This window comes from Pteropus medius, unplaced genomic scaffold, assembly GCF_902729225.1.
Source record: "Pteropus medius unplaced genomic scaffold, Ma_sr-lr_union100, whole genome shotgun sequence".
NCBI classification, from domain to species: Eukaryota; Metazoa; Chordata; class Mammalia; order Chiroptera; family Pteropodidae; genus Pteropus; species Pteropus medius.
In genome coordinates, this window is record NW_024349797.1 from 15,908,588 (window position 1) to 15,935,897 (window position 27,310).

At 39.0% G+C, this 27,310-nt stretch overlaps 1 protein-coding gene and 1 pseudogene across 1 annotated transcript; both read left to right on the plus strand.

Moving 5' to 3' along the window:
* Positions 1–1,899: 1,899 nt before the first annotated feature.
* Positions 1,900–27,300, plus strand: GOLGA5 (golgin A5). Its single transcript, XM_039884059.1, has 13 exons — positions 1,900–2,056; positions 4,088–4,664; positions 7,138–7,365; positions 8,747–8,966; positions 9,404–9,527; positions 11,811–12,014; positions 15,546–15,716; positions 18,099–18,227; positions 20,456–20,554; positions 22,195–22,420; positions 24,524–24,629; positions 25,209–25,272; positions 26,830–27,300. The coding sequence occupies exons 2-13, from the start codon at positions 4,118–4,120 to the stop codon at positions 26,908–26,910; spliced, it is 2,199 nt and encodes a 732-aa protein (XP_039739993.1). The 5' UTR covers positions 1,900–2,056; positions 4,088–4,117; the 3' UTR covers positions 26,911–27,300.
* LOC120619868 (uncharacterized) lies at positions 25,786–25,904 on the plus strand (annotated as a pseudogene).
* Positions 27,301–27,310: the final 10 nt, after the last annotated feature.

A 27,310-nucleotide genomic window follows, 5' to 3' on the forward strand; every position in this document is an offset into this window, starting at 1 on the left:
TTTACTCTAGTTAATTACAATCTTTTTTTTTTTTTAATAAAGAGACATTAAGTCACTTGAAACTACTTGACAGCCAAATAAGAACCCAGGTCATCTGATTTCTGCCTCTACCACGCTATCTCAGTTCACTGGACATTATTATTCATTAATTACTTCAACTTCTTTCATTCTCACCCCTTCGATGGTTAAGAGCATTGTTTCTAGAGTCACACTGACCTAGGTGTGAATCCCAGATGCACAACTTACTCCCTGTGTGACCATGGGAAAGTTACTAAACCTCTCTGAAGCTCACTGTCTTTATCTATAAAATGGGGGTATATATTAATCAGATTTCATTAGGTAAGGCTGCATAAGAAATAATCCCAAATAATCCCAAATCTCAGTAGCAAATTATTTTTTACTCATGTGACATGTTAGTTGTGGGCTACTTAATATCTCTTTTTCCTTCCAGGACCCAGGGGGAGGGAGGGAGGGAGCAGCCCCACCTGGGACACGCCATCCTCATGAAGGGTGGGGGAGGAAGAGAGCTGGTTGAAATCATAATGGCTCCTAACACCTCTGCTCAGATATGGCGAAAGGCACATTCCATTGGCCAAAGCAAGTCACATGGTAAAGCCTGACATCAGTGAGGCCAGAAAGGACTCTTACAGGATGCACTGCAGTCTACTGTCAACAGGTGGTGATATATAATCCTGAACAGTATGAGCTACTTAATAGTTGAGAACAACAATATTACCTACTACAGAATAATGACAGTACCTTCCTTTCAGCTGTTGTGAGAAGTGAATGAGGTGAAGCACATCCAATGTTTAATACAGTATTCTGCACTTAATAAGGGCACAGTAACTGTTAGATGCTGCTATTATTAGTAGTATTACCTCTTAGTACTGCTGAAAGTTTTTCTGTCTCCTAGACTGGGCTAAACTTGACTTGAGAAGAAGAAAAGGAATTATAATCATTCTCAATATTTAATTTGCAGGCAGTAAATCATTAAGTCTAAGGGCACAGGCTTTGGAGGAATGTGGACTACTTATTAGAGTGGATGATCTTAGATAAGTTACTTAACATCTCTGATCCTTAGTTTCCTCAACGTGAAAATGGGGATCTTTGGGACTTGTCATTAAAGCTAAATTAGCCCAATCCTGTGCATACAGTACATGCAGAGTATTTGCTGAATTACTGCGTGTGGATTTTAGACTAATTTCAAACATTCAATGAATGCACTGTATGCATAACGTTACAATACTGCCGTAAGGAAAGCCCTATACCGCCTTTTCCATTTTTTGGTCTCAGCTCAAATGTCACCTCCTCAGAGATCTTCCCTGACCACACACCATTTAAAGTGCTTCCCCCACTTCCAGTCACTTTTCACCATTTTCTTGTCTTTACAACTCTGGTAAGACTCTGAAACTGTCTTGTTCATTCATTCATTTATTTCATATCCGTCTCTGTCACTAGAAAGGAAGCTCCAGGAAATCAAAGGATCTTGTTTTCTGTATTCCCACCTCCTGACCTGGGCCTCAGTATCCTCACCCATAAACTGCGGGACAGAGGAAGAAGAGAGCAAGGTGAAAGCTGGGAGGTCCACCTGAGCCACACGCCCCGCCCAACTCAAGCCTTCCGGGCGGGGCACAGCCTCTATCACCCACCTGGGCCTCAGCGGGCCACGCCCAAGTGGGCGTGGCCTCCAATGTTGTGGCGGCCGCGTGCAGGCTTTCGTCAGTGGGAGGCGAGTTACGTCACACGCAGGGCCTGCCCCGCCCCGTCTCGCCGCGGGCGGAAAGAGGGCGTGGCCAGGCGCGAGGGCCCCGCGGCCGCCGGCGCCGCCGCCTGAGTAACCTCCAGGTGGCAGCCCTCGACTGCCGGCCGCTCAGGCAGCTCGGGAGCCACTCTGTTTTGGGGTCCTCGCTGCCCTTCCACGTCTCCCGGAAGAGTGGCAGGGCCGTGGCAGGGACGGGACCAGGTTTGCTCTGCCTCTGCCCTCTCCGGGGCCCCTGCCGAGGGGGCGGCCCAGGAGGTCGTCGAGGCCGCGGTGCAGCCGCTCCCGAGTCTTCAGGTGAGGCGGCGGCGAGGGCCCAGTGGGCAGGACGGGTCTGCTTGGGGCGTTAACGGCCTGACTGCGTCCCCTCGGCGGAGACTCTAGTCTCTGCGCCCTGGTGGGGGCAGGGGGCTGAGGAAGGGGCGGGAGAGCCCCCTGGGCCTCGGCCGTCTTGGTTAGGTGCCCTCCCCTTTCCTTCTTTCCCCACACCCCCGGGCTGGTTTGGCTCATCTCCCTCCGGAGGCGCGAGAGGGTAGGCGGGGAGCGAAGTGGGTAACTGCGCTCGCCTTCCCGGATCCACAGACTGACACTCCCTGCCACCAGCCTCCCTTCCTCTGCGTTGACACCTGGCCTTCCAGCAGGCCCTGCCACCGCCACCCCACGCACTGTCACCGAGAGGGTGACTCTCCCCACCTCCGCGTGAGCCATTTCCTAGGGCAATGCCTGGAGAATTATTTGAGGGCTTTGTACCTCTGAAGTCCAATCGAGATGTTTGCCAATGGGGCAGATGCCCACGGCCCATCCTCGTGTTTTTAATCGGGTGCTCATTCTTAAGCCACGGGCTTCTGTTTTAAAGACCTGTTAACTTTAAAGTGAGAGGCGCCATGTAAAAAATTAATAAGTGTGTTTTGATTGCTTTATTAGGAGAGATAATTTACTTGAGAACAATACATTACATCTGTAGGGAGTTTTATGTTACAGAGCATCTCAGCTCTCCGTTTTCATTTGATTTCACATAAACACTGAAATACACAGGCAGGTAGTAGTCTCATTTCGTGAGAAACAGGTTTAGAGGGTGAGTTTTCTTCTTGAGGTTCTTCAGATACAGAGAGGCTAGATGAGAAAGGCAGGGATTAAAAAGCGGGTTTGGCTGACTTAGATTTGAGTATCTGAGCTGCCATTCAAATTCTGGGATCTTTCTAAACCTTTTCTCCATTTGTGGAACAGGAATATTTATATTGCTACTTACTGCATAATTTGTTTGTGAAATTGTGTGATAAAGAATGCACAGCATCTAACATTCAGTATATTTGTGGGTGCCTACTGTGTGCTAAATGCTGGGAATTCATTGGTGAGCAAAACAGACAGGGCCTTTATCCATCTACTCGCCCCCGCCCTAATAGGGAGAGACAGAAAAAAAAATTACAAAATATAAAATGAGGCTGTGAGGGAAAAGAATAGTGTGTGAAACAGAATGATAAAACCTAATTTAGGTAGAAAGAGAACTTTGGAGAGCAGATGGCATTCAAGTGGAGATTAAGAACAAGAGTTAACCATAAAAGAGTATTCCAGGCAAAAGGAACAATGTGCACATTCAGGAAATGTTTATTAACTTTTTCATACAGTACTTTTTTTTATCATAAGGATTAATTCATCATTATTCTGGTTCATTGTGGCAGGCCATAAGCACTCAAATATGTATCAAATGAATGGCTATGCAATCTTATTTTTTTTATTCTGAATTTAGTTTAACGTGCACATAGTAGATAGTGAATATTTAACTTATTGAAGAGGTACTTTAGATAGATTGTGTGCACACCTAAATTATCCATAATAGTGCTCCATTTTAACATGAAGATAGAGTTTGTATTAATCAGAAGTTTCTTCAGGTTTTAGCACCTTAAACTTCAGAGAATTATTGTTTTTTATTTGGCTGTGCTCAAGTTTTGCCATATTTGATTATTTGCTATTTGGATGCTTTTGCTACATTAACATTTGTCTTTTGCTGAAATAGGAGAAATAACAATAATGGTAGTTGTAATTATGGTAATAGCAACTACTAAAATGAGTGCCTGCTGTGTGCCAGGCATTTTGCAAAATGTTTTTACACGTTATTTCATCTTAAAACCATCCTATAATGTAAGTACACTTATTTCCTCATTTTCTAGATAAAGTTACTTAGTTGCAGTTAAGTAATTTGTTCAAGGTTACAGAGCTAGTAAGAGGCAGGGTTAGGCATTCAACCCAGACTATCTGATTCCAAAGCCTAGTCTTAACTCTTATGCTCTGCTGTTATGCCACACTGATCACTTTATGTCCTTTTTACAGGTTCACCAATAGGATTATTCTGCTACCATCATGTCTTGGTTTGCTGACCTTGCTGGAAAAGCAGAAGATCTGTTAAACCGAGTCGACCAGGGGGCCGCAACAGCTCTCAGTAGGAAAGAGAACACCAGCAACATCATATATAGCAGAAATAATGACTATCCTGAACTTCACCAGCAAAATACCGATCTGACTTACCAGACTGGACCCAAAGATAATTATATTTCCTCAGCAGCTGATAACGTTAGAAATCAAAAAGCTACCATCTTAGCTGGCACTGCAAATGTGAAAGCAGGACCTAAGACATCGGTGGAGGCCTCCCATCCTGTTGAAAACGCATCTGTTCCTAGGCCTTCATCCCAGTTTGTTCGGAGAAAAAAGTCAGAACCTGATGATGAGCTGCTGTTTGATTTTCTTAATAGTTCACAGAAGGAGCCTACTGGGAGGGTAGAAGTCAAAAAAGAAAGAGGCAAGACACATGCCCTTCAGAGTTCTCGAACAGCAAGTGTCAGTTCTGTGAACACCACTGTAACTACCATCAGAACCACTGAAGAAAGCCCTTCTGGGAGCCAAAGCCATGGTAGCTAATCAGTCCGTTGTTGCTTTTAGAGTTAAACAAATTGGATGTGTCATCGTAGCTTAATACGTTCTGGTAGTTTTTCTCATCCTCTGTTTTGTTACCTGTTCCAGCTGGTAACTCTGAAATGTGTGGCGTAAACAAGGGAGACACGTGGAATACTATTAGTCAATATACAGTTACAGTAGGGACCTCTGCATGTCATCTGTAGGGTAACTGCCCACCCCAACATCTGAGAAATTACATCTGAAATGATTTCCTATGATATTTTAAGACACAGACAATTTTAAAATCTGAAAGAAAACAAATAATTTTCGATTTGAGACTATCTCAATTAATTTCTTTTTGTCATTGAGATTATAAAAACGACAGGAGGCTGGCTATACGTCACACATATTCTTGATTGTCAGTTTTATGTGTTGTTGTTTTTTTCCTGCATCCCCCAGAAGTAAAGCTAAGAGGGGTGTGGAAGCATAAAGGGGAAAGTAACTAATTGCCAAGTTTTCAGGTAATTTGACCTGCCAGCGAATATTCTTGGGGCAAATGGGAAATGGGCTAGGGCAGGGTCTCTCAATCTTGGGACTGTTGACATTTGGGCTTAAAAATTCTTTGTTGTGGAAGACTGTCCTGTGTTGGATGTTCAGCAGCATCCCTGGCCTCTTAACCCATTGGATGCCTGTAGCACCCCCAGTTGTGACAACCAAAAGTGTCTTCATACATGCCAAATGTACCTTGGAGGGCAAAATCACCCTAGGTTGAGAAGCTCTGGGATCCCTAGAAATGGAATTGCCAAATTGTAGGTCGTGACAATGTTCAGCTACCCTAGTAACAAATGCCAAAGTTTTCTCAAGAAGTTATATCAATTTGTACTTCACCAGTTGTGGTTAACACTTCCTTTTGCTCTGCATTCTCACCAAAATTTGATATTTTCGAGGTAACTTTTTATGTTTTACTAATCAGGTGTGAAAATGTCATCTTTTACTTCTCTCATTACTAAATGAGGTTGAACATCTTCAAATATTCGACTATTTGCGTTTCATCTTCTGGGAAGTGCCTATTCAAGTCTTTTGATCATTTCCCCCCAGTGGGTCATTTATCTTTTTCCTCATCGATTCATAGATATTCTTTATATATTATAGATGGTAATTTTTTCTCATCCTCCTCTAGTTTTACTTTGTTTTCTCCCCCCTCTCTGTATGGTTTCTCAATGAATAGAGTTCTTAATATAGATGAATTTATCAGTCTTTTCTTTATGGTTTGTGTCTTTGTGTCTTAGAAAATATTTCCCTACCCTAAGGTTATAAAGATAGTTTCCTATATCATCTTATAAAGATTTTATAGTTTTGCCTTTCATAGTTAGATGAATAATGTGAAGTAAGCATCTAATTCCATTTTCTCCCATATGGAAATCAGTTATTCTGGCATCATTTATGAAAAATATTTCCCCTGTCTACAATACCACATCTGTCATATGTCAAGTATCCATCTACACATTGCTCTATTTCTGGACATTTAATTCTTTTTCATTGGTTTATTTGTCCATCTTGGTGCCAGTGCCACACTGTCTTAATGTATTTTATAATATGTCTTAATATCTCAAAGCAACTTGTTCCACCTTGTCCCTCTTCAAGAATGCATTGGCTATTCTTGGACTTTTGTACATCCATATGCATTTTAGAATTTGCTTGCCAACATTTTACAATAATTCTATTCATCTTTTTATTGGGAGTCTGTTGCTTCTATATGAACAGGTAGGTGAGAATCAGCATCTTTACAAATTGAGTTTTCTAACTCATTAACATGGTATAACTTTTGAGAACTTTTTCATATGATTATTAATTGTTTATCTTCCTTTGTAAAGTACAAAGCCTTTTGCCCATACAATTATTGTTTTAGTCCATTTTATCATTGAAACATAGTTCATTTTTTAGCACAGCTTTTTTTAAAGTCAGTAAAAAGTGCATTTGCTTTATACTTAAAAATGAAATGCATCTGAATTCTTGAGTCTCTCTCTTTGGGTAAGGCATTTTAGATTCTGGTTTGGTTTATAATGAATGCTCTGACCTGTAATACTCTCCTTGCCTTAAAACTCATAGCTGTTCTTTTTTGCCTTTCTAATATTTTCAATGTTGAGACTTCTCTCTTTTTTTCAAAAACAATTTAGAGATGAAAGGGAGACCAAGACCCTTTTTACTTAAGTCAAACCACTTAAACTATCTCTGATTTTACCCTTTCTTCAACTGTGTTCTTGTGCCATTACCATTCAGTGTATCCAGACTGAGGATCCTTAAAGCTCTGTAGCTTCCATGTATGAGAATGAACTTTCATCAGAGGGAAGTCTATTAAGAAATTTTATTTTTTATGGCATTTTAGCTTTAGCAGTCAACTTGAGCCCAAACGCATTCTACCAAAGTAAGCTACTAATGTCATTGTAGTGAGTGTTCCAATGTAACAGAAATGTGTCGCTTTTTAACAGAAGCCTCTAATAATTCAGACTCTGGCCATGAAGTCCAAGAAGATTCTTCAAAGGAAAATGGACCATCCAATGCTTCCTACGCTGATCGCAACCCAGTTCCTACTGATGACAGCAAATCCCATGAACTGTCTAATCTTCGACTGGAAAATCAACTGCTGAGGAATGAAGTTCAGTCTTTAAATCAAGAAATGGCCTCATTACTTCAGAGAGCCAAGGAAACTCAAGAAGGTAGAGCCCTGTTCACATCGTCCAAAATTAGGAATTTAACATTTCAAAAATAAACTAAAACCTTGACTACATCTAAGCTATTAGAAATATATTAGATGAGGCTTGTAAATACTGTTTTCATAGAAATACATGGCCCAGATTTAGAAATGGGACCAATCATGCTCCCACCATCCCAACACAGAGAACATCGGCTTGTTTGATTACTCTTTAGGAAGTATGAAATTTAAGAACTGAGAAGAACAGAACATTAGTAATCATCTGGTTCAGTTGATTGGTTTATTCTGAATCATCTAGGGGAACTGTTCATGAACCAAAAGCGGGATTCAGCAGAGTAGTGGACACGAGTAGGCAAGGGCACAATGTAGCTTGCTGCAGGGGACATCAAACGAACAGGGACTTTCGTTTGAATACTACTCTCTGGAATTGTGCAAGGCAGTGGCCCTAGAGTACAAAACCTCAGATTTCTCAGAAATGAGTAATTAAAAAGTAAATAATACCATGACTGGGGGAATATGTTAGTGTAATTATTAAGTGTGGCTGAGAAGAAAACGAAAGAGGAGAAATCTGTCTTGGTTCCTAGGGGTGATTAGAAAGGCGTGTGGGGACCGTGAAAAGTTTGGTTTCTAGGGTGATTAGAAAGGAGTGTGGGGACTTGAAAAGTTTTTCCAGGATATGGATAGAGGCCCAGAAGAGTGCAATAGGGAGATAGTTCAAGACCTGTTAGACTTTAGAAAAAGAAGTTTACTTTACCCAGACTAATTTAGACACAGAGATGGAGCTTTTCCTGAGACCCTGTACAGTGTCTTTCAATATTAAAAAAAATTTTTTTGCTGGCAAAATGCAATTGCAGATGACATATGAAGGTATGGACATCTGTACTTTATTGCTCTTTCTGCACCAGTTTCTAGATTAAAAGAATAACATCTTTTTGCCCCAGTAATTGAAAGAAACAGGTTCTGTCTTGTGTTGGTTTTGTTTCTATTTGTTTCAGTCTCACTGGGGTGGACATCATCTACCCTTGCTTTGGATTTCGCATTCTTTCTTGCCTCTAGCAGAACTCTGTAAATCCACTAACCATTTTAGCATTGCGAACTTTCTGCTATCTACTGGTTTTGGCTTTCAAATGTTTTATATCCTCCCAAAAAAAAACTAGAACAGCTAGGTCATGCCCCTTTTCAGCCTGTTAACTGTTATATAGATGTGAATGTCAAATGTTGGCCTTGAAACATGAGTGTCCCATTTGGAGCAAAAGAAATTGAAGATATTTGTAAGTTCCTGATTTTGGCAAGAAATAAAGTACTAAAGGGATTCAAAGGATTTGTGTGAGCTCTGAAAAAATCTGTTTGCTTGAATAGAAAATTTTGTCTTTTTTTTTTTTTAGAATTAAACAAAGCGAGAGCAGGAATTGAAAAGTGGAATGTTGACCATTCAAAGAGTGATCGCATAACTCGAGAGCTTCGAGCCCAAGTAGATGACCTGACTGAAGCGGTGGCCGCAAAGGATTCCCAGCTGGCCGTACTGAAAGTGAGACTACAGGAAGCTGACCAGCTACTGAGTACTCGCACAGAAGCTTTGGAAGCCATTCAGAGTGAAAAGTCACGGTAGCTAATTCTGTTAATAAGGGAAAAATCAGCTAGGATGATTTTCTTTTTCCAGTACAAGTAGTGATAAACACCGTAGTGTATATACTACCTTATGAAAATTTAGCTTTTGGTAATGTTGGAAATGTGTGTGATTAAAAATGGATTTATTATTTGAATCTTGAGATGCCTTGTTAGTAAATTCTGAATTTAAAAATTTCGAAGAGCATAGTGTCATTAATCTTTCAGCATATAATGCTATGTGGCGGGTGCTTATATTTGGATCCCTAAAAATGTAGATGACATTTCATGAAAAGAAGAAAAAGATTTCTTAAAGAATGTTTGAGTCAAACCATCTTTTCTGTGCTAAAAAGCCAGTGCTCTAACAGTTATTCTACCTTATCACTTGTACTCTATGAAAATGAGTTATTTCAAGTCATGCATGTATTTTCGTTTAGAATAATGCAGGATCACAGCGAAGGTAGTAGCCTGCAGAATCAAGCTCTGCAGACTCTTCAAGAGCGACTACATGAAGCAGATGCCACTCTGAAGAGAGAGCAGGAGAGCTATAAACAAATGCAGGTTAGACTGGGAGACAGCCAAGTGCTTTTGTTATTCGGACGAGGAAGAACGACCTTAAGTGCTGTTTCATTAACATGTTCACTCTGTAATAAAATTCTGCAGTGCATTTCAGAATTCTGTTTTTGTGACAGAAGCCTAATCTTTGAAAATTTAGCTTGATCCTTGTTAAATTTATTTTAGTATTGAAATACATTTAAAGTAGTTAGTATTCATTGGAGATAGATGTCTTTTCATTTAATTTTGTTGTGCAACCGACATTACCATTATCTGATTAAATGCTGCTTCGGGATTTCTTATTTATTCTTTCTGATTCCAGTTTAATCTGATTCATTTATTTCAAGAGAAAATTGCACATATTTAGAGTTCTACTCATAAATAAATTTTTATATCTAGTTCAGTGATTCTCAACCCTGTCTACACATTAGCATCACCCATGTAGCTTTTCATACTTTTTGATGCCCGGTCTCCACTTGCAGAGAGTCTTATCCCATTGAGGGATGGCATAGGTGTTGCTGTTTTGGTCTTACAGGATTCACAGCTATATCTAATGGGCAGCCAGGGTTTAGAACCACTGGTTCTGGCTGTCTTTTAAACAGATGAAAATAGTAAATATCAGCTAATGTGGATTTTTAAAAATTTTTATTGATACACTTAACACAGTATATCCAAAGAGCTATCATCTCAACATGTAGTTAATATTAAAATTTATTAGTGAGATAGTTACATTATTTTTTATATACTGATTCTTTAAAATATGGTGTATTTTATACTTAATTTGGTCATTAACTTTCTTCTGAAAATTTGATCTGTATTTAAATTTCATAAAATTTGCAGGTGAAAAAATAAATTCACATGCTCAAGTTGTTCTAAACATACTCAGAAGTTTTCCAATAATAGTTTCTCAAAAAGTTAAACATAGAGTTACCGTATAATCGAGCAGTTCTACTCCTAGGTATATACATATCCAAGAGAATTGAAAATATATGTTCACACAAAGACTTGTACACAAATATTCAAAGCAGCATTATTCATAATAGCCCCAAACTGGAAACAATACATATGTTTATCACTTGCTGAGTGGGTGAACAAAAGGTGGTATATCCACATAAGGAGATATTATTCAGCCATAAAAAGGAATGAAGTATTGATTCATGCTATAATATGGATAAACCTTTAAAACATGCTAAGTGAAGGAAGGCAGACACAAAAGGCCACCACATGTATGATTCCATTTATATGAAATGTCCAAAACAGGCAAATCTATAGAGAAGGAAAGTAGAATAACGGTTGCCAGGGGCTGGGAGGGAGGGAGGAACGGGTAGATTTCTTTTTGGAGTGAAGATATTCTGGAATTAGATAATGGTGATGGTTGCACAACTCTGTGAATATACGAAAAAAACACTAACTTGTACACCTTAAAAGGGTGAACTTTATGGTATGGCAATTATACCAAGAAATGTATTGTTAATTGAATTATTAGATTTTATGTGTAACTTTAATTAAAATGAATGAACTTAAAATTCCATTCCCAGTTGTATTCGACACATTTCGCATGCTCAGTACACATTAGCAGTAGTCCTCTAGCTCCTTTTCTTCAGAACAGGAGTTAATATTTGATCCAGGGTTTATGGCCTTTAGTTATTGGCATGTAACTGTAAATGCTTTCCAACTTCTGCCTTACCTTTTGATTTTTTTTTGGTGAAGGGGCTTTTGAGAATAAAGGTAAAATGTAAATCTCAGAACTTGATAGGCTAGTAAGTGGCAGGCCCTGTGTTTTTTAGAGTGTGCTTTAAAAGTTTCGTAAGCTAAACAATTACTTCGAATAGCTTATCAGAAAATTCGAAATAAAGGAAAAACGTTAGCCATGCTCTTAGAAAAGATAAAGCTGTTTACTTATGTCTTCCATTTGTTTTCTAATACACTTTCTGCTTTTCATTGATCAGCTAGTATCAGATCAGATCTGGTATTCAAGATAACAGATTCACCTGGGAAATTCCTTAAAAAACAGATTGTTGAGTCCAGTCTTGGAAATTCCAATTCAGTAAGCCTGGGGAAGGCCTTGTGTGGCTCTATTTTTAACAGACTTTCTAATTGAATTTCATGCATTGTCATGTGTGGGAACCACAGCCTTAGATTTGCTATTCTCCAGTTCCTAACAAAAGAAGAATATTTTTACCTGCCTATTCTGTGTTGGGCTGAGTTAATAAATCCTGTAAGATATCTGAATGGATGGTTGCAACATCTCAAAGTAAAATGACATAAGTGTGATAAAATTTGTCACAGAGTGAGTTTGCTGCATGCCTTAATAAAATGGAAGTGGAACGTCAGAATTTGGCAGAATCAGTTACTCTGGCAGAAAGAAAATACTCGGATGAGAAGAAAAAAGTTGATGAGCTGCAGCAGCAAGTCAAGATGTATAAGTCCAATGTGGAATCCTCTAAGCAGGAATTAATTGACTACAAGCAAAAGGCTACTAGAATACTCCAGGTACGCATGTATATGTTTGAATGTTAAGCTGTGCCAGTTAACTGGGAGACACTGGGAGACTTTGTGTAGATATGTGAGATTATTTGTCCGCGTTTATTAACTAGGGTAGCTCACTTCACGTGCCTTACGGAGAAATATTATAAAAAGGATGAAATGTCTCGTTTCTACCCCTTTTTTATTTTATTTAAAATTCATTCTACTACTACCTAGTTCAGATCTTCAACTTATCACCTTAATCATTATGAGAATATTAATGTTTGTTGTTAAATAATCGTTTTATTCTTCCTGGTTGATCTTCTATTGAATTTTTTAGAACTCGCCTAGGCCTCATCCAGCTTTTTCCTCCCTCCCTTAGATCTAAGGTGACTTTACTTTCTTCTTTACTAAAAAAGATTGCAGCCAACTAATGTAATTTTCACCTCTTTCCTTTGCCTCTCATGTCAGGGAAAAAGTGCCCTTTCATTTTTTATCTCGGGTGATTTTTCTGCCTGTGCTTTAATTCCATCTCCCCCCACCTCATTTAAGCCCATTCCCCACAAGTCTGTCCTCTCCCTCTGTGTCTTTCTCTCTGCTGCCCTCTTCTGGCTCAGCTTACTCAAGAGCACATGCTCGCTTCCTGGAAGAACGAAGACTGGATCTGGGAAGTCTGCCTGGGTTAAAAAACAACACTTTTGTCTCTTTTGACCACTTCGATCCATTTCTTTTCCTTCTTTCTTTCAATGTCAGATTAATCAGAATTACTGCATATATGCTCTCTTCATTTGAGAACTGTTAACTCCGTTATGTAATTTCTGTCCCCACCACGTTTCAGAATTGCCTTCTCAAAAGTCTTTAATGACCTAAAGATGTATTTTCTGCCCTTTTCTTAGTTTCCACCCGCTTCGATTTTGGTAGAGCATTTCGACACTTGTTAACTCCCCTCTCCTCCTGAGACTCTTGCCTTCTGTTGCCACCCACACTGCCTTAGCACTCTTTGTCCTCTCTTAACTGCCGTCTCTGTCTCTGCTCAGCCCTCTTCCCAGTCTCCAGAGGAAGAGACCTCTCACATTCAAGCTTTTTTAATTCTTTCTTACTTTGCATTATCATGTACTCACTCTGCTTCTGTTACCTTGATGTGATTTCAGCATGTCTGGAACCCTAACTTCTGACCCCAGTTTCTAAATGCCTGCCATGCTTCTTTACATGGAATGTCTCAACCTCCACACCAGCTTCTTCATTCTCCTATTTCGGTAAATATTATTGCCATCCTCCCAGGCAGTAGAGCTTGAAACCACAGTGTCATTTTGACTCCACCTTTATCCTTTAGCCCCCACCTCCTATTGGTTATAAACACCTTTTTGATTCCACATTCATGAAATATATCCATCACCTCCATACTCTTCTAATTCTTTTTGTTGTATCACTTCTAATTCGGTGATTCATTTAAAAGGTACTTAATTGAACACCTAACTATTCACTAGGTGCTAATGATAAGTGCTGAGGATATACAAAGCTCAAAAGATATGTCTTCTTTCTTTAAAGTGTTCAGTTTAATGGAAAGACACTGCGGTAATTATATAATGAAGTTATTGATGTACTAAGCCCTTAAAATCTGCCTGGGGATGTTGGAGATCACTGGAAATGCTGTATAATGAGGAATTTGAAGGATGAGTAGGAAGACTTGTGGTAAGGAGGAGATTTCAGAAAGAACAGCCTATGCCAGAGCGCAGGGGACCTGGGGCAACATGGCATAGTTAGTGGACCACAGCTAGTTCCTTACTGCTGGAGCATAAAGTGTTAGAGATGGGAGATAAAAACTCAACGACAGGCAGAAGCCAGATCATGGAGGGCCTTGCATACCATGCAGAGGAATTTTAATTTCCTCTTATAGGTAATGGTAGGGGGTGGGGAGTGTTTGAGAATTTGAGCAGCGTGATCAGATTTGAGTCTAAGTACTATGGCAGTGATGAGGAGGTCGGGGGAAAGTTGGATGTCTGTCTTGTTTATTGTTGTAGCCCCAGGATTGAGCCTAGCCCTTAGTAGGTACTCAGTAAGTTGTTGAATACATCAGAGGGATGAGGGCTGGGATGGTGAGCTGTAGATGGTAAAGAGGCAAGTATCAAAAATAATGGTAAGAAATATGAGGACTTGATCTAAGTTTGTGGCAGTAAGGATGGCAAATAGGGGACAGCTAAGAGAAATGTCAGAGTAGGATATGTGAGACTTGGAAATTTAACTAGAGGAAGAGGGAACATGGCAGATAGAATCTAGGATGACTCCTGGTTTCTGGTTAGAATATATGAATATTGTTGCCGGTACTGCAAAGGGAAAACAGGAAAGAGCAGGCGAGGATTGATGGAGATTATGATGGGTTAGAGTAAATTTTCAAAATTGACGTGATATTGAGGTGAAAATTTCCAGAAGGCAATCAGAAACAGGCCTGAAGCTCAGCAGTGGGGTCTCAGCATTAGCCACTTGGAGATGTCTGTCGCTCTCAATCTGTCTGTCTGTCTATCTAGGTCATGTTTATTATAAAAAATTTGAAAAATACAGAAAAGTTTGAAGAAGTCACCCATAATTCTACCACGTAGAAAGGAAGCACTATTTTTTATGGAGAGTGACTTTAAATATTTATGTTTAAGGAAAAAGGGCTGATGGTCCTTATTACCGACCTACAATTATAGCACTTTTTAAACTCGTCTTCCCACATCAAATCTCTTCTTCCAATGCATCCTTTATACAAGGGATCGGCAAACTCTTTCTATAAAGGACCAAATACTGCATACTGTAGGCTTTGCGGGCAATATGTGGTCTCTATCATGTGTTTTTTGTTTTTGTTTTTTTAAACAATTCTTTAAAAATGTAAAACCCATTCTTAACTTGCAGGCTGTACAGAAACGGGCCACAGGCCAGATCTGGCAGATTGACCAGAGTTTGTGGACACCTGCTTTATACCACTGCCAGATTAATCCTCCTGAAATGCATCTCTGGTCATATCACTTCCTTGTCTACTTTTTGGTCATTTGTGTTAGCACTAATGCTATCTTTCAAGTTACACCTTCTCTTCCCCAGAATTGGTTTTTTCTCCTCAGAACACTCTGCAAGCGATCGCGCCATATCCCTCTCTCGACTTGTGTTTGTTGCCCTCTGCCGGATACTTGTAACTTCCTTTTTAGTTTATAAGGCAGAGGGTACTCTCCGGACTGAGAGGCATTATCTTTATTACACAGGACACTTACCACAGTGCCAAAGCCATCATAGGTGCTCTATAAGTATTTGAGTGGAATGCGATGGGAAAAATAAGCATGAGAAAGGATGAGAAGAAAATATGAGAAAAATCTTATTAGTAAGTTTTCATGGTCGTACAGCAAGGCCCTGTTGCATTGTTATCCCAGTGGGTTTACCAGTCCATGGGCTTTCTTTGATGGAGAATATAATTGGAATAGTTCCCTAGTGATTTATTTGGTGCAGGGTAGACGATATTCAATATACAAGCTACTGTCTGCTTTGCTTAAAGATATTTCTTTTCCTTTTTTTTTTTTTTTTTAATAGTCTAAAGAAAAATTGATTAACAGCTTAAAGGAAGGATCTGGTTTTGAAAGCCTAGACAGTAGTACTGCTAATAGCATGGAGCTAGAAGAACTTCGGCATGAAAAGGAGATGCAAAGGGAAGAAATACAGAAGCTAATGGGTCAGATTCATCAGCTGAGGTCTGAATTACAGGTAAGATTCATTACGGTTCACTTCAGAGACAGCCATTTACCTCCAGTTATTAGCGATTTAAGAGGTGCTGGATTCTGTATTTTGGAGGAGGGGTATTAGTGAAATAACATGTGAAACTTCTGCTAGGATAATAGTCACCATATAGAAATGGATCTAAAGCAATAAGTTTCTTGTCCATTGATTGACTATAAAGTTAGAGAATAACAAACAAGGTAACCAGATTCATTGATTCAGGAAATGTCTACCAAGTGCCTGCCATATACTAAGCATCTTCAAGGCTTGGAGTTATAACAGGGAACCAGACGGAATCTTCATCCTTATAGATCTTATAGTCTAGTGGTTAGAAACAAATTAGAGTTGGGCTTGTCTGTATAACTGGGATGTTTTCTGATATTAAAATGGGCTCCAGGATGGTCTTTTAATTATAGTTTTATGCATTATAGTTTTTTGTTTATTTCTAATTACTATATTTATTCTAGAGTAAATTGGGCCATTAATTTAGATTAAACATAGAGTCTTTGACATAAATATAGGAAGTGTCTCTGAGGATTAGAGAAGATAAAGTACAGAGTAACAAGCCTTCTTTAAAAAAAAACATTTTGTAAAGAATATTCATCCGTGCATTAACCCAGCAAGTTTCTGATTTGTAAGATGTCCATAAACTACAGAGGAAAGAATGGAAGTTGTAAGACTAGGCCGGCTTGCCTAGAGCTTAGGTTCGAATGTCAATCTGGATATTGATCCCATCTCTGGCACTTGATTGCTATATTACCTTGCACAAGGCAGTTTATTTCACTGAGGCTTAGTTTTCTCATCGGTAAAATACAGATCAGTAAGGGTTCTCCTGAGAATAAGGGGTATGTATAAATGGGCCCTCAGTAAATAGTAGCTGCTGTTATTTCTGTATTTTTTTTCTCCCTGGCCAAGTAGAAGAGTGGTAAAGGCTGTAATCTTTGTAGTCTTTAAAGTAGGATTTTTTTTACTGTAAATAGTTTTTGAATTCCAAAGAATTCGCTCCCACGGATTTAGAGTAGATACTAATCTTATTCAGACCTTGGCTTATTCATACATGTCCTTTGGGAGAGATTATGAAAAAATGTGTTTTATTTAATATCCTTACCCCAGCATTATTAATGACATTGACCCGTCTTCCTACCCTTTCTCAAGAAGTTTACAAAATATAAAGATTATAGTATTGGATCTAGCAAAATGGGAGAATTGTTAATCATTATAATAGCTATCATTTACTGAGCGCTTGCATGCCACGCACTCCACTGTGCTCTCAGCGTACATCCTTTCATTTAATCTTCACCATAAGCCTGTAAGAGAGATGGTATAATCTCATTTTACAGTTGGAAGAAATGTAGGCATGGCGAAGGAAAGTAACTTCTCGTGACTAGTAAAGTGGCAGAGCTAGTATTAGATCCTTAGTCTCTCTGGTTCCAGAACATGTGTTCTTGACCACTGCGAATACTTCCTGCCTCTCAACGTTTTATGTGATTTAGTCAACCTGATGACAGAGACTGATCTACCTGCTACTAACCCTGAAAACTCAGTGGGGGGGAATAATTATTTCTGTTTTCTTCTAAATCCACAAGAGTTGCGTGAATATAGAATATTACACTTTGATTATCTGGGAATATTCATCTGTCAGTTTTTTCAAACAGTATGCGAATGAAGATGAGTATAAAACAGAATGTACCAAAAGGTAAAGAGCAAAATACAATGCCAGTTTTAATCTCATGCAGTGCTAGATGAATGGACTTATGCTTCACCCGTATGGGGAAATACAGAGACCTAAAGCTGTGTTCTTTGCCACGAGTAGGTTTTACTAGAAATCCAGAAGGTGCTTTTTGAGTTTGAAAAATTGAGAATAGTGGCACCAAAAGAAGAAGTTAGAGTAAGAATTATGGGGAGATAAAAAATAGTAGTAACAAAGCTAAAAAAAATAATTTGCTAACCTCTGTTGATATGAGAGAAATGTTATATTTTTACTATCTATTGGTTACTTGTGCACACACACACAAAAGCTAATTATAACCTGCAATTGTAGTGAAGCCCTTTTTGACGTTATATTTCAGTGCCTTTTGAAATTCTTAGTTTTTGAATACAGATGTGCATCTCCCAGCGGGCCACTGTCTCCGCATACTCATTAAACCAGATGATTCTGTGCTGCAGCAGCTAAGGTACCCTGCCATTCCTCTCGCCATTTGCCACAGTGTCAGTTTATGTGCTCCTTTTAGGCTGAGATCACGGTCATCTTTGTCCCTCCTGCTGCGCCCAGTTCACAGTGCGTAATGACTTCCCAGTAAATGCAGAACTGAACAGCTTTTTTTTATGTTGCTTTCACAAGTAAGGGTTGTTTTTTTTTTTTCTTTTTAGGATATGGAGGCTCAACAGGTTAGTGAAGCAGAATCAGCAAGAGAACAGTTACAAGATCTGCAAGACCAAATAGCTGCACATAAAGCTTCTAAACAAGAACTAGAGGCAGAATTGGACCGACAGAAACAGGTAAGGATTCCAGGTTGATGATCACTTAAGAAGAAGACTCTGCTAGCTGTCACGCGAGGAGACTTCCCAGTAAAGCAACCTGCTGGCGTTCTTATGGGATGGGCTCAGAGAGTTAGTGGTAGACAGGGCTCGTGTCTCTCCTACCTTCCTACTGTCCCACACTCCTTATTTGTTTGTTTTAACAGATGAAAAATGGAGAAATGGTTATGAGACTTGCCTGATATCACACAACTCATGAGAGACTAGATTAGAACCCGGGATGCCTTTCCCAGAGTTCCTTCTACTACCCTATTTGTATTTTATTATAGCTCCTTGTGAGAGTGTATATATATATTAGAAAACGTAAAAACATCAGTCGATTTACATATTTTATTACGTTTGTACTTTTAGGAACAACAGTAAATATTAGTTAATAGAAATATAAATTAAGTCATGCTTTTGTTAAAATAAGGTGCTTACATTCATGTTTTGATAAATTAAAAAATAACTCTCCCACCTTCAAAAAAAAGAAATATAAATAAAACATTAGTGCCATATATTAGACTGCTTTTTCTGTTTGAGAAAAAGTGCTTATACAGACTGTGCTTACAAATCATGTTTAAGATTATATTTCATTTTACACCTGACAAATGTCTGCTCCCCAAGCCAAATTATTTTACTTTAATATACTTATGTAATAGTTTTGATATTAACACAGTTAAACATGTTTACAGCCACATTCTCAGAACGAGATTCTAATATTCTAATATTAATAACATCTATAAATAACCTCTATAGGTAGTGACAATGTTGTAGGCACTTAGTTTGCATTATCTTATTTCGTTTTCATAAAATCACTATTCATTTTACAGAAGAGAAAACTATTCTAGCTTTGCATATTTATATTTATGTATTTTTTTTATTAGGATTTATCATTTCTGAAACTGGTTCTGTTCTCAGAGTAATGTTTATTTTTATTGTGAAAGTAGCACTTAAATCTGTTACCTGTACAGAAAGAGAAAAATTCACTGACTAGCAACCTGCAGGGTACATCCTAGGCTGTCTTAATTTAATTATAGGATTAGCTGTCCTTTCAGAAATTGCATTTTGATTTTTTCAAGGAACTGTTATATATTAAAAGACAAAAATTTGATGTTCTTGATGGTTAGTGAGATATTTCCATTTTATTAGGGCAGATGGTTTTAACCACATTAACTTCCAGTGCCCTCTTAAAAATGAAAGTAGAGGAAAATGGAGCTGAATGTAGCTACAGGCTATTTGTTTAGTAATCAGATGTTCCAGATGTGAAGTGCTTAATCTTGGGATTAAATGTCCTGTAGTGCTCCTTATCAACTTAAGTAATTTCAGCCTTAAATTTTGTGCTAGCCTAGAGCTTAGGAAATTAGGCAAACCTGTAATTGAGATTTTTCTACCCTAATTACCTTCCTCATTTTCTCTTTCTCACTCATCTCAATTTTTTCAATCTGTGAAATGAGGTTTACATCTTCGTACAGCTCCCTTTACTTACTTTGTCAGTACAGTTAAGCATAATGCTTTTTTTAAATTGATGTATAATTTATATGTAACATCCTATTAGTTTTAAGTGTACATCATAGTGATTTGATATTTTTATACGTTACGATATGATCCCCATGATAAGTCTAGTTACCATCTATCACCGTACGAAGTTTTTATAGTATCGACTATATCTCTGCTGCATAATGCTTTTGAAGGTACTTAGCTAATGAATTACTCTTTCTTCCCTGGGATGTGCTTTGTTCTTAAATTCCAGCCTGACTCCAACTGATCATATCTGTTGTATAAACTAACAGTGCTTTAGTGTAGTTTATAGTGAATCTGGAGGTATTTCTTTTTTTTCTCTCTCATGCTCTTATTACTGCTGTGGGAATGCAAAATGGTACAGGTATTTTGAAAACAATTCAGAAAACCATTTGCAGGTTTTCTTCCTTTAAGTTAGACTTATCATATGATCCAGTAGTTCTATTCCACATATCTACCCAAGAAGAATGAAAACACATGACCACATAAACACTTGTGCTTGGATATTTATATACAAATCGATACACCGTGCTGAGGTATTAACGTTTCATCAGACCCATCCAAGTCTGTTCGTTTATTCATTCGGTATTCAGCACACATCGATTGAGTGCCTACTGTGTGGCTGGCACTGTTTTAGGTACTGGGGATGGAATAAGAAATTCTGTTTTAACTTGTGCCTCACTTTGTAGGAATTCCGCTACATAGAAGAAGATCTGTATCGAACAAAAAATACATTGCAAAGCAGAATTAAAGATCGAGAAGAAGAAATTCAAAAACTCAGGAATCAGGTATGCATCAGTCACAACTTGAGAAAAGATACCATTGTGAAGCTGCATTTTTTGAAAGAACACAGTAAGACCGTTTTTTCCATATTTTCACTTGAGTTCTGTTGTCGTGGCAGTGAGATGTTATTTTCATCCTGATACAGAATTTTCATCTAATGCCATTAGAGTCTGTCTTTGCTATTTTCTGTGGCTTGCTTTTTATAGAAGTATCTTGTAGCCAGTCACTCCAGGAGATTTCGGTTACACAGTTATTTATACTTTTGTCAAAACTCATCGTATACTTAAGATCTGGGTATGTCACTTGTATATAAATTTTACGTCAACTAAAAATTGAGTATTAAGTAAGTTTATTAGGGGATCACAGTTTAACCTTAAAATTGAGCATTCCTTTTTAATAGTAAGTAAACCTTAGTTTATACTCAGTATAATTCCATTTGATAGTTATTTGTTGTGGACCTAGCCCTGTGTTTAATTTGTGCTTTAAGGGATTCAGAAGGAAGGAAGCTAATTTTTATTAAATACCATGCGGTGTTAGATACTGTGTTAAATATTTTATATATTACCTCTTTTAGGCATCCCATTCTATGAGGAGGGAAACTGAGGCTCAGATTTGTAGTTTGCCCTAGGTTGTAGCTAGGGAATGGCAGAGCTGGGATTTTAAACTTAGGTCGATCTAGTATCCTCTTTTCAAAATCATATTGATGCAGACAGTGATATTTGCCCTCACAGAGCTGACTTGCAGTTTCATTGACAAGGAGGCAAAATTGACTCCTATTAAACAGCGTTGCTGAAGTGACTGATACATTCCCAGATAGTCAGTGGGAGTCTGAAAGAAGGCTGAGGGCAGCTCGGGCTGGAGTAGTTGAGAAGGGAAGAGGCTTCGAAGGCAGGTAGAGCCTAGATAAGAGGACCAAGTTTTCTAAACAAGGAAACTGGAGAGCAGAGCAGAGGCTGAGTATGAGTGGGGGAAGTGGTGACAGATGAGAACAAAGGAAACTGAAATGAAAGTTACTAAGAACCAATTGTCAGCCAAACCCTACTGGGAGAATTCTCATTTAATATCCCTAAATACCCTGTGCAACAGGCACTGTTAGCATCACTTACTACGTGAGGAAACAGATTCAGAGGTGTAGCAATTTGTCCAAAGCCAGATAGCTGGGAAATTGCACAGCAGAGATGAAAACCTCATAGTGGTCTGTGCACCGCACTGCAACTGTTGCATTATGGAGGGTTTTGAATCCAGGTTGAAAAGTTTCAACTGTGTCCCGTGGATCAGGGCTTTCAGATATTTTTGACCATGATGTTACAGTAAGAAATAAAGCTGACGTCATGTCTCAGTACTCACACAACAAGCAAAACTAAAACAAGTTTCACAAAATAATACTCACGTGCTGTGTGTCACGCACTCTGATAATATCCCATTCTGTTGTTATATTTTTTTTTACGTGCAGATTGTGAACCACCAAACTGATGTCATGATCCACTGATACAGTTTAAAAATTACTTCTGTAAACAATAGAAGAATCATTGTAGTTTTGAGAAAGCAGTCAGTGCCACAGTTGACCTGTGGGAAGGTACTGATGTGGTTTCTATGTCATATGACTGGTTTTATGTAATAATTTTATGAACATTTTGCCTTTCAGCTTACCAATAAAACCTTAAGCAATAGCAGTCAGTCCGAGTTAGAAAGTCGACTCCATCAGTTGACAGAGGCTCTCATCCAGAAGCAGACCATGCTGGAGAGTCTCAGCACAGAAAAGAACTCTCTGGTCTTCCAGCTGGAGCGCCTCGAGCAGCAGATGAAATCTGCCACTGGGAGTGGTAGTAACGGGTCTTCTATTAACATGTCTGGAGTTGACAATGGTGAAGGTAAAAAAAAAAAAAGGAATCTCAAAAGAACGCTTGTTGCCTTAATTTCCAACCTGGCTAATCCAAACACGGTGTTGAGAAGTTAAGGAAAGACCATTTTTATTTGAAGTTTCATCCAATAAAGCACCCATTTTTCTCCTGATACGAGGCCCTGGCCATGTGCTGTTTGATATCGTTAGTAAATTGGACTATGAACTGATTAACATCCCTCACGACTATGGAACTTGGAGAAAAGAGGCCCAAAGACTAATAGTCGAATTGAAACATGTAGGACACCCAGTAGCGAGAGACTTGCAGGAATCTTAAACCAAGATTTGCTTTTAATAATCTTCCAATCCATAATTATGATTATTAAAGCTAATAGTCAAATAAGTATATCCGTGCTCTATAATTTTAGTAGAGAAAACTATAGATTCCCAAAATATGTAATCAAAAAGAATGTTAAAGGTTTTAGTATAGCCTAAAGAGATTTGGTCTTAGAATATCCTTTCAGACTTTTTTTCTATATATGTTTGTAGTACCCATTTTATCGATTTAACTTTTTTCAAAATTTATACAGTATATATTCATAGAAATCTATCATGTGGAAATGCTATAATTTGTTTAATCAATTCCTTATGGTTGGGGTTTAGATTGTTGCCAGTTTTTTCCCTAGTACAAGCAGTTCTGAGGAAAATATCCTCTGTACATGTCCTTTATTTTCTTAGAATAAATGATTGGAAATGGAATTGCTAGGTCAATAGATATACACATATTTGAAGGCTTTTATTTTTGTTGCCAAAATCGGCAAATAATTATTAAGTGCCTGCTTAGTATCAGGTACTGTTCCCAGGCATTAGAGATACAGTGACCAACAAGAGACCAAAATCTCTGCCCTATGGGTCTTACCTCCTGGTATGGGGGAGGAGTCCAGGTGGAGGAGACAGGCAGTATATGAATTATGTGAGATGGTGGTATATGCTGCAGAAGAAAATTAAGCAGAGAAGGGAAACTCAGGGTGCTAAGCGTGGGGTTGGAATTGTAACTTAGAGTGGTCAAGGAAGACCTCATTGAAAAGATGGCACTTTATAAAAGTCTCAAAGTAGGTAAGACAGTAGACTCTGAGGAAATCTATAGGAAAAGTGTTCCAGGCAGCAAGAAGAGCAGGTGCAAAGGCACTGAGGCAGGAGTATTGCCGGCATGTTGCAGGAACTGCAAGGAGGCCAGTGCACCTGGGTAGACTGAGGGAAGGGGCGGGTAGTGTAAGGTGAGTTCAGAGAACTTCGAGGAGGCTGTTGAGGCCTGTGTAAAACTTTTCCTCTGCATGAAGGAGGAAGCAATTGAAGGGTCTTGAGAGGAGTGACTGATGCAACCTGCATTTTAACAAGCTACCTCTGGCTGCCATGTCCTGAATAGACTGCAGAAAGCTAAGAGTAGAGGCAGGGGACCAAGGAGGAGCCATTGTATTAATCCATGTGAGAGATAGTGGCGGTTCAGAGTGGGAGTGGTGGGGTTTATCTTAAAGGTGAGCCGACAGCATTTGCTGGCAGATTCAGAAAGGAATCAGATTTTTGGCCTGAGCAGATGGAAGGATGGAGTTGTCATATACTGAGTTGGGGGAAACTGCAGGACGAGTAGGTTGATAGCAGGGGCAGGAAATCAGAGACGTGGTTTGGTGCATGCTAAGTTTGAGAAGTTAGACATCCAGATGGAGATGAAACAGGAAGTCGGATAAGTCCGGGGTTGGGAGTGCTCCGGGCTGCAGGTATAAATTTGGGGCACATCGGCTTTGTAGGAAGAGTATCTGGCCTCACTCTTAGCACAGGAATTAAGTGCCCATTACTATTGACCACTGGCAACACTTGATTTTTATAAACTTTAATTTTTGCTAATTTCATGGGGAAGTAATTTTCCTAGCTTTTACATTTTGATTTTTTTGGATATGGAAGTTTAAACATTTTATATAATCAAATTAATTTTTTTTATGATTTTATCGTCTTTCGGTGTAATGATTAGAAAGTAAGTCTTAAGAATTTCTTCCACATGTAATATAATGTATATTCAACTATAATTTTGTTCATTTTGGTGTCTGTACGTTAATTCATTGTTTTCTTATTTAAACAGGCACACGTCTGCGAAATGTTCCTGTTCTTTTTAATGACGCAGAAACTAATCTGGCAGGAATGTATGGAAGAGTCCGCAAAGCTGCTAGTTCAATTGACCAGTTCAGGTAAGCCATGCCAGTCACGATGACTGATAGACCACCAGCTGCTTTTTATAGCTTTTTCCAGTGGTTTCAGTCATTGAGAGTCCCATCAGGCAGAGCCGGTATTTAAAGTGACCATCTACCTTATTTCATGATATTTCACTGTCAGGAAGTAGTTTTAAGGGGTCTGCCAGTGCCTATATTTTATTGAAAATTAACCCTGACCATTTCTCTTCCTTCAATAATAAACTCTATTTTAAAAACTCATTGAGTTTCATGGAGAAATTTGGTTCCTAAGAGGAAAGTGATATAGAAAGGGGACCGGGTTCGCCTCCTGCAGTCGTAGCTGAGGAAAGAAGAGCTCCTGCGGGAGTCTAGCAGCCAAGCCCCAAATGATGATAGGAGTATTTGTTCACTACTGTGACACTTCTATATGGTTATTTCAAGTAGTTGTTTTACAGCCCACTATTTAAAAGTCTCATTTTGTGGTGGCAACATAAGTAGTTTAAGTGAGTAAAATGCTGAAAAGCATGGCAGATGCTACGCAGGCGGATCCGTCTTGAGTGTAACTCTCTTCTCTTTCCCTCCCCGCCGTTCTCACAGCATCCGTCTGGGAATTTTTCTCCGAAGATACCCCGTAGCACGACTTTTTGTAATTATATATATGGTAGGTAAACTCGTTTGAAAAAACAATGCTGCACTTGATTTTTAACTGACTTTTTTTCAGCTGCTGGTCTTTGACTAAAAGTTTAGCAATCAGTTTTGAAAGAATGGAACTCATTTCTGGTAATAAAGATAAATAAGATTTTTTTCCTTAAAGTATGCAAGTGAGGTTGACAGTTTATTATGTCTAAAATATACATTGCTCAAAGGCTTTTCTTACAGTAAAATTAACTTTAGTGCATTTTAATAGTTACCTCCATTTCTAAGCCGCTCTAAATATAAAAACACAATATAAAATAATTGCTTTCATTTTTATCTTGATGGAAAGTGGCTTTATTTATTTCTGTGTGTTATTTTTCATTTTCCAAAAGGATCTCAGGGTTGATTTATTTTCTTCCAGATTCCTTAGTGCCAATAAAATGGTTACCATAGTCAGGAATGCCATTCCATGGGTCCTGTGAGCCTGAGAAGCTCACCAACTGTTCTGAATGGGCATGTTTAAAAGTAGCTCAGTTGAGTCTACGGCCATGCCACCCTGAACAAGCCCAATCCCATCTGATCTCTGAAGCTAAGCAGTGTCGAGCCTGGTTAGTACCTGGAGGGGAGACCACCTAGGAAGACCAGGTGCCGTAGGTGTAAAAAAATTTTTAAAAAAAGAAAATAATAAGGAATTGTAAGCTGACAAGGTCTTTGCAATCTGTGAGGTTAACCAAAGATTGTCTCGCCTAAAAAAAAAAAGTAGTTGAGTTGAATTAAGATAGGCCTTTTTCTTGAAAAGAAATAAAAGCATACCTAGAAAGAAATTTCTCTGTGATCCACTAGAGGGAAGATAATACTTTAAGTAAAAAGTTTTTAAGAAGATGGGGATGGGGAGCATTTAGGGAAAAAAAAGTTGAGTGGCATCAGAGAAGATTCAGAATCGGCCCGCTTCCGGGTTCATTTCCCAGGTGTTAGAGATTTGAGGAACACGTGTACCACCTGGCAGCGTGAGATGTGATGCTGCACACCGCAGAATGGCGGGCACAGAGCTGTGGAACCTCACATCGTTGCACGTGGCGGTGTGTGACTGTAGGTCCTGGGCCCAACCCTAGAGCAGCCGCTGAAACCTGCTGCACTGTCCCTGTCGAGAAAGCCTTCCGTCCCGTCTTCACCAAAGCGCAGCTAAGCCCTGTCCTACAGCACCGGCCATAACCGTCCTACAGAGCCTTTTCCAGCCGATTTCATGCTATACACCTAGCAGTTCAGATGGTTCATAATCACCCGAATGGTTATGTATGTGCACATGTGCATAATGTGAACGCATTGCAGACTCTGCTCCTCTTGACTGAGAAATCTGTATGTATTGCAACCTTTATGACCCTCCATTGGTTGTTTGTACATCTGTTTCTTCATTAATGATCCAGTAAACATGCCCGAGCCCCTCCAATGTTGCCAACACAGTGCTAGCCACAGGAGTACGAGGACAGATAGGACGTGGTTCCTGCCCACGGTGTACTTCATAGGGAGCCTGTGGCGAAGATGAAATTATTAACTAATCCATAAATGGTTTTCCTTTCTCTAGGCTCTGCTTCACCTGTGGGTCATGATTGTTCTGTTGACTTACACACCAGAAATGCACCATGACCAACCACATGGCAAATGAACTGAACCCAGTTGCTTCAGTGATCCGTTGTCTTTTTCCAGACTTGGGATCAACAAAAGGGTCAATTGACTAAAATTCCTGGGGAGAGTACACAAAATTATCATATCACTACAACTTTAACTTTTAAGTTATTACACAAGTACTCTGCTACCCAAGTCGTCCTCTAACGTCCTTCAAATGGTAAGAGTTTCTAAAACAATGACAGTAATTTAACAAGCTCTCAGCTCTGCTTTTCTGAGGTCGGTGGTTCAGTGTGTATATGTACGCACACAGACGCTGGGCTGTTCACCTCTGTACAGACCATCTATATTTTAGGCAACACTCTATGGGCTGTAATCAGGGAAACTAATTGTATTTAGTGATATAAATAAAATGTTTTCTTTTTGATAATTCGGTCTGC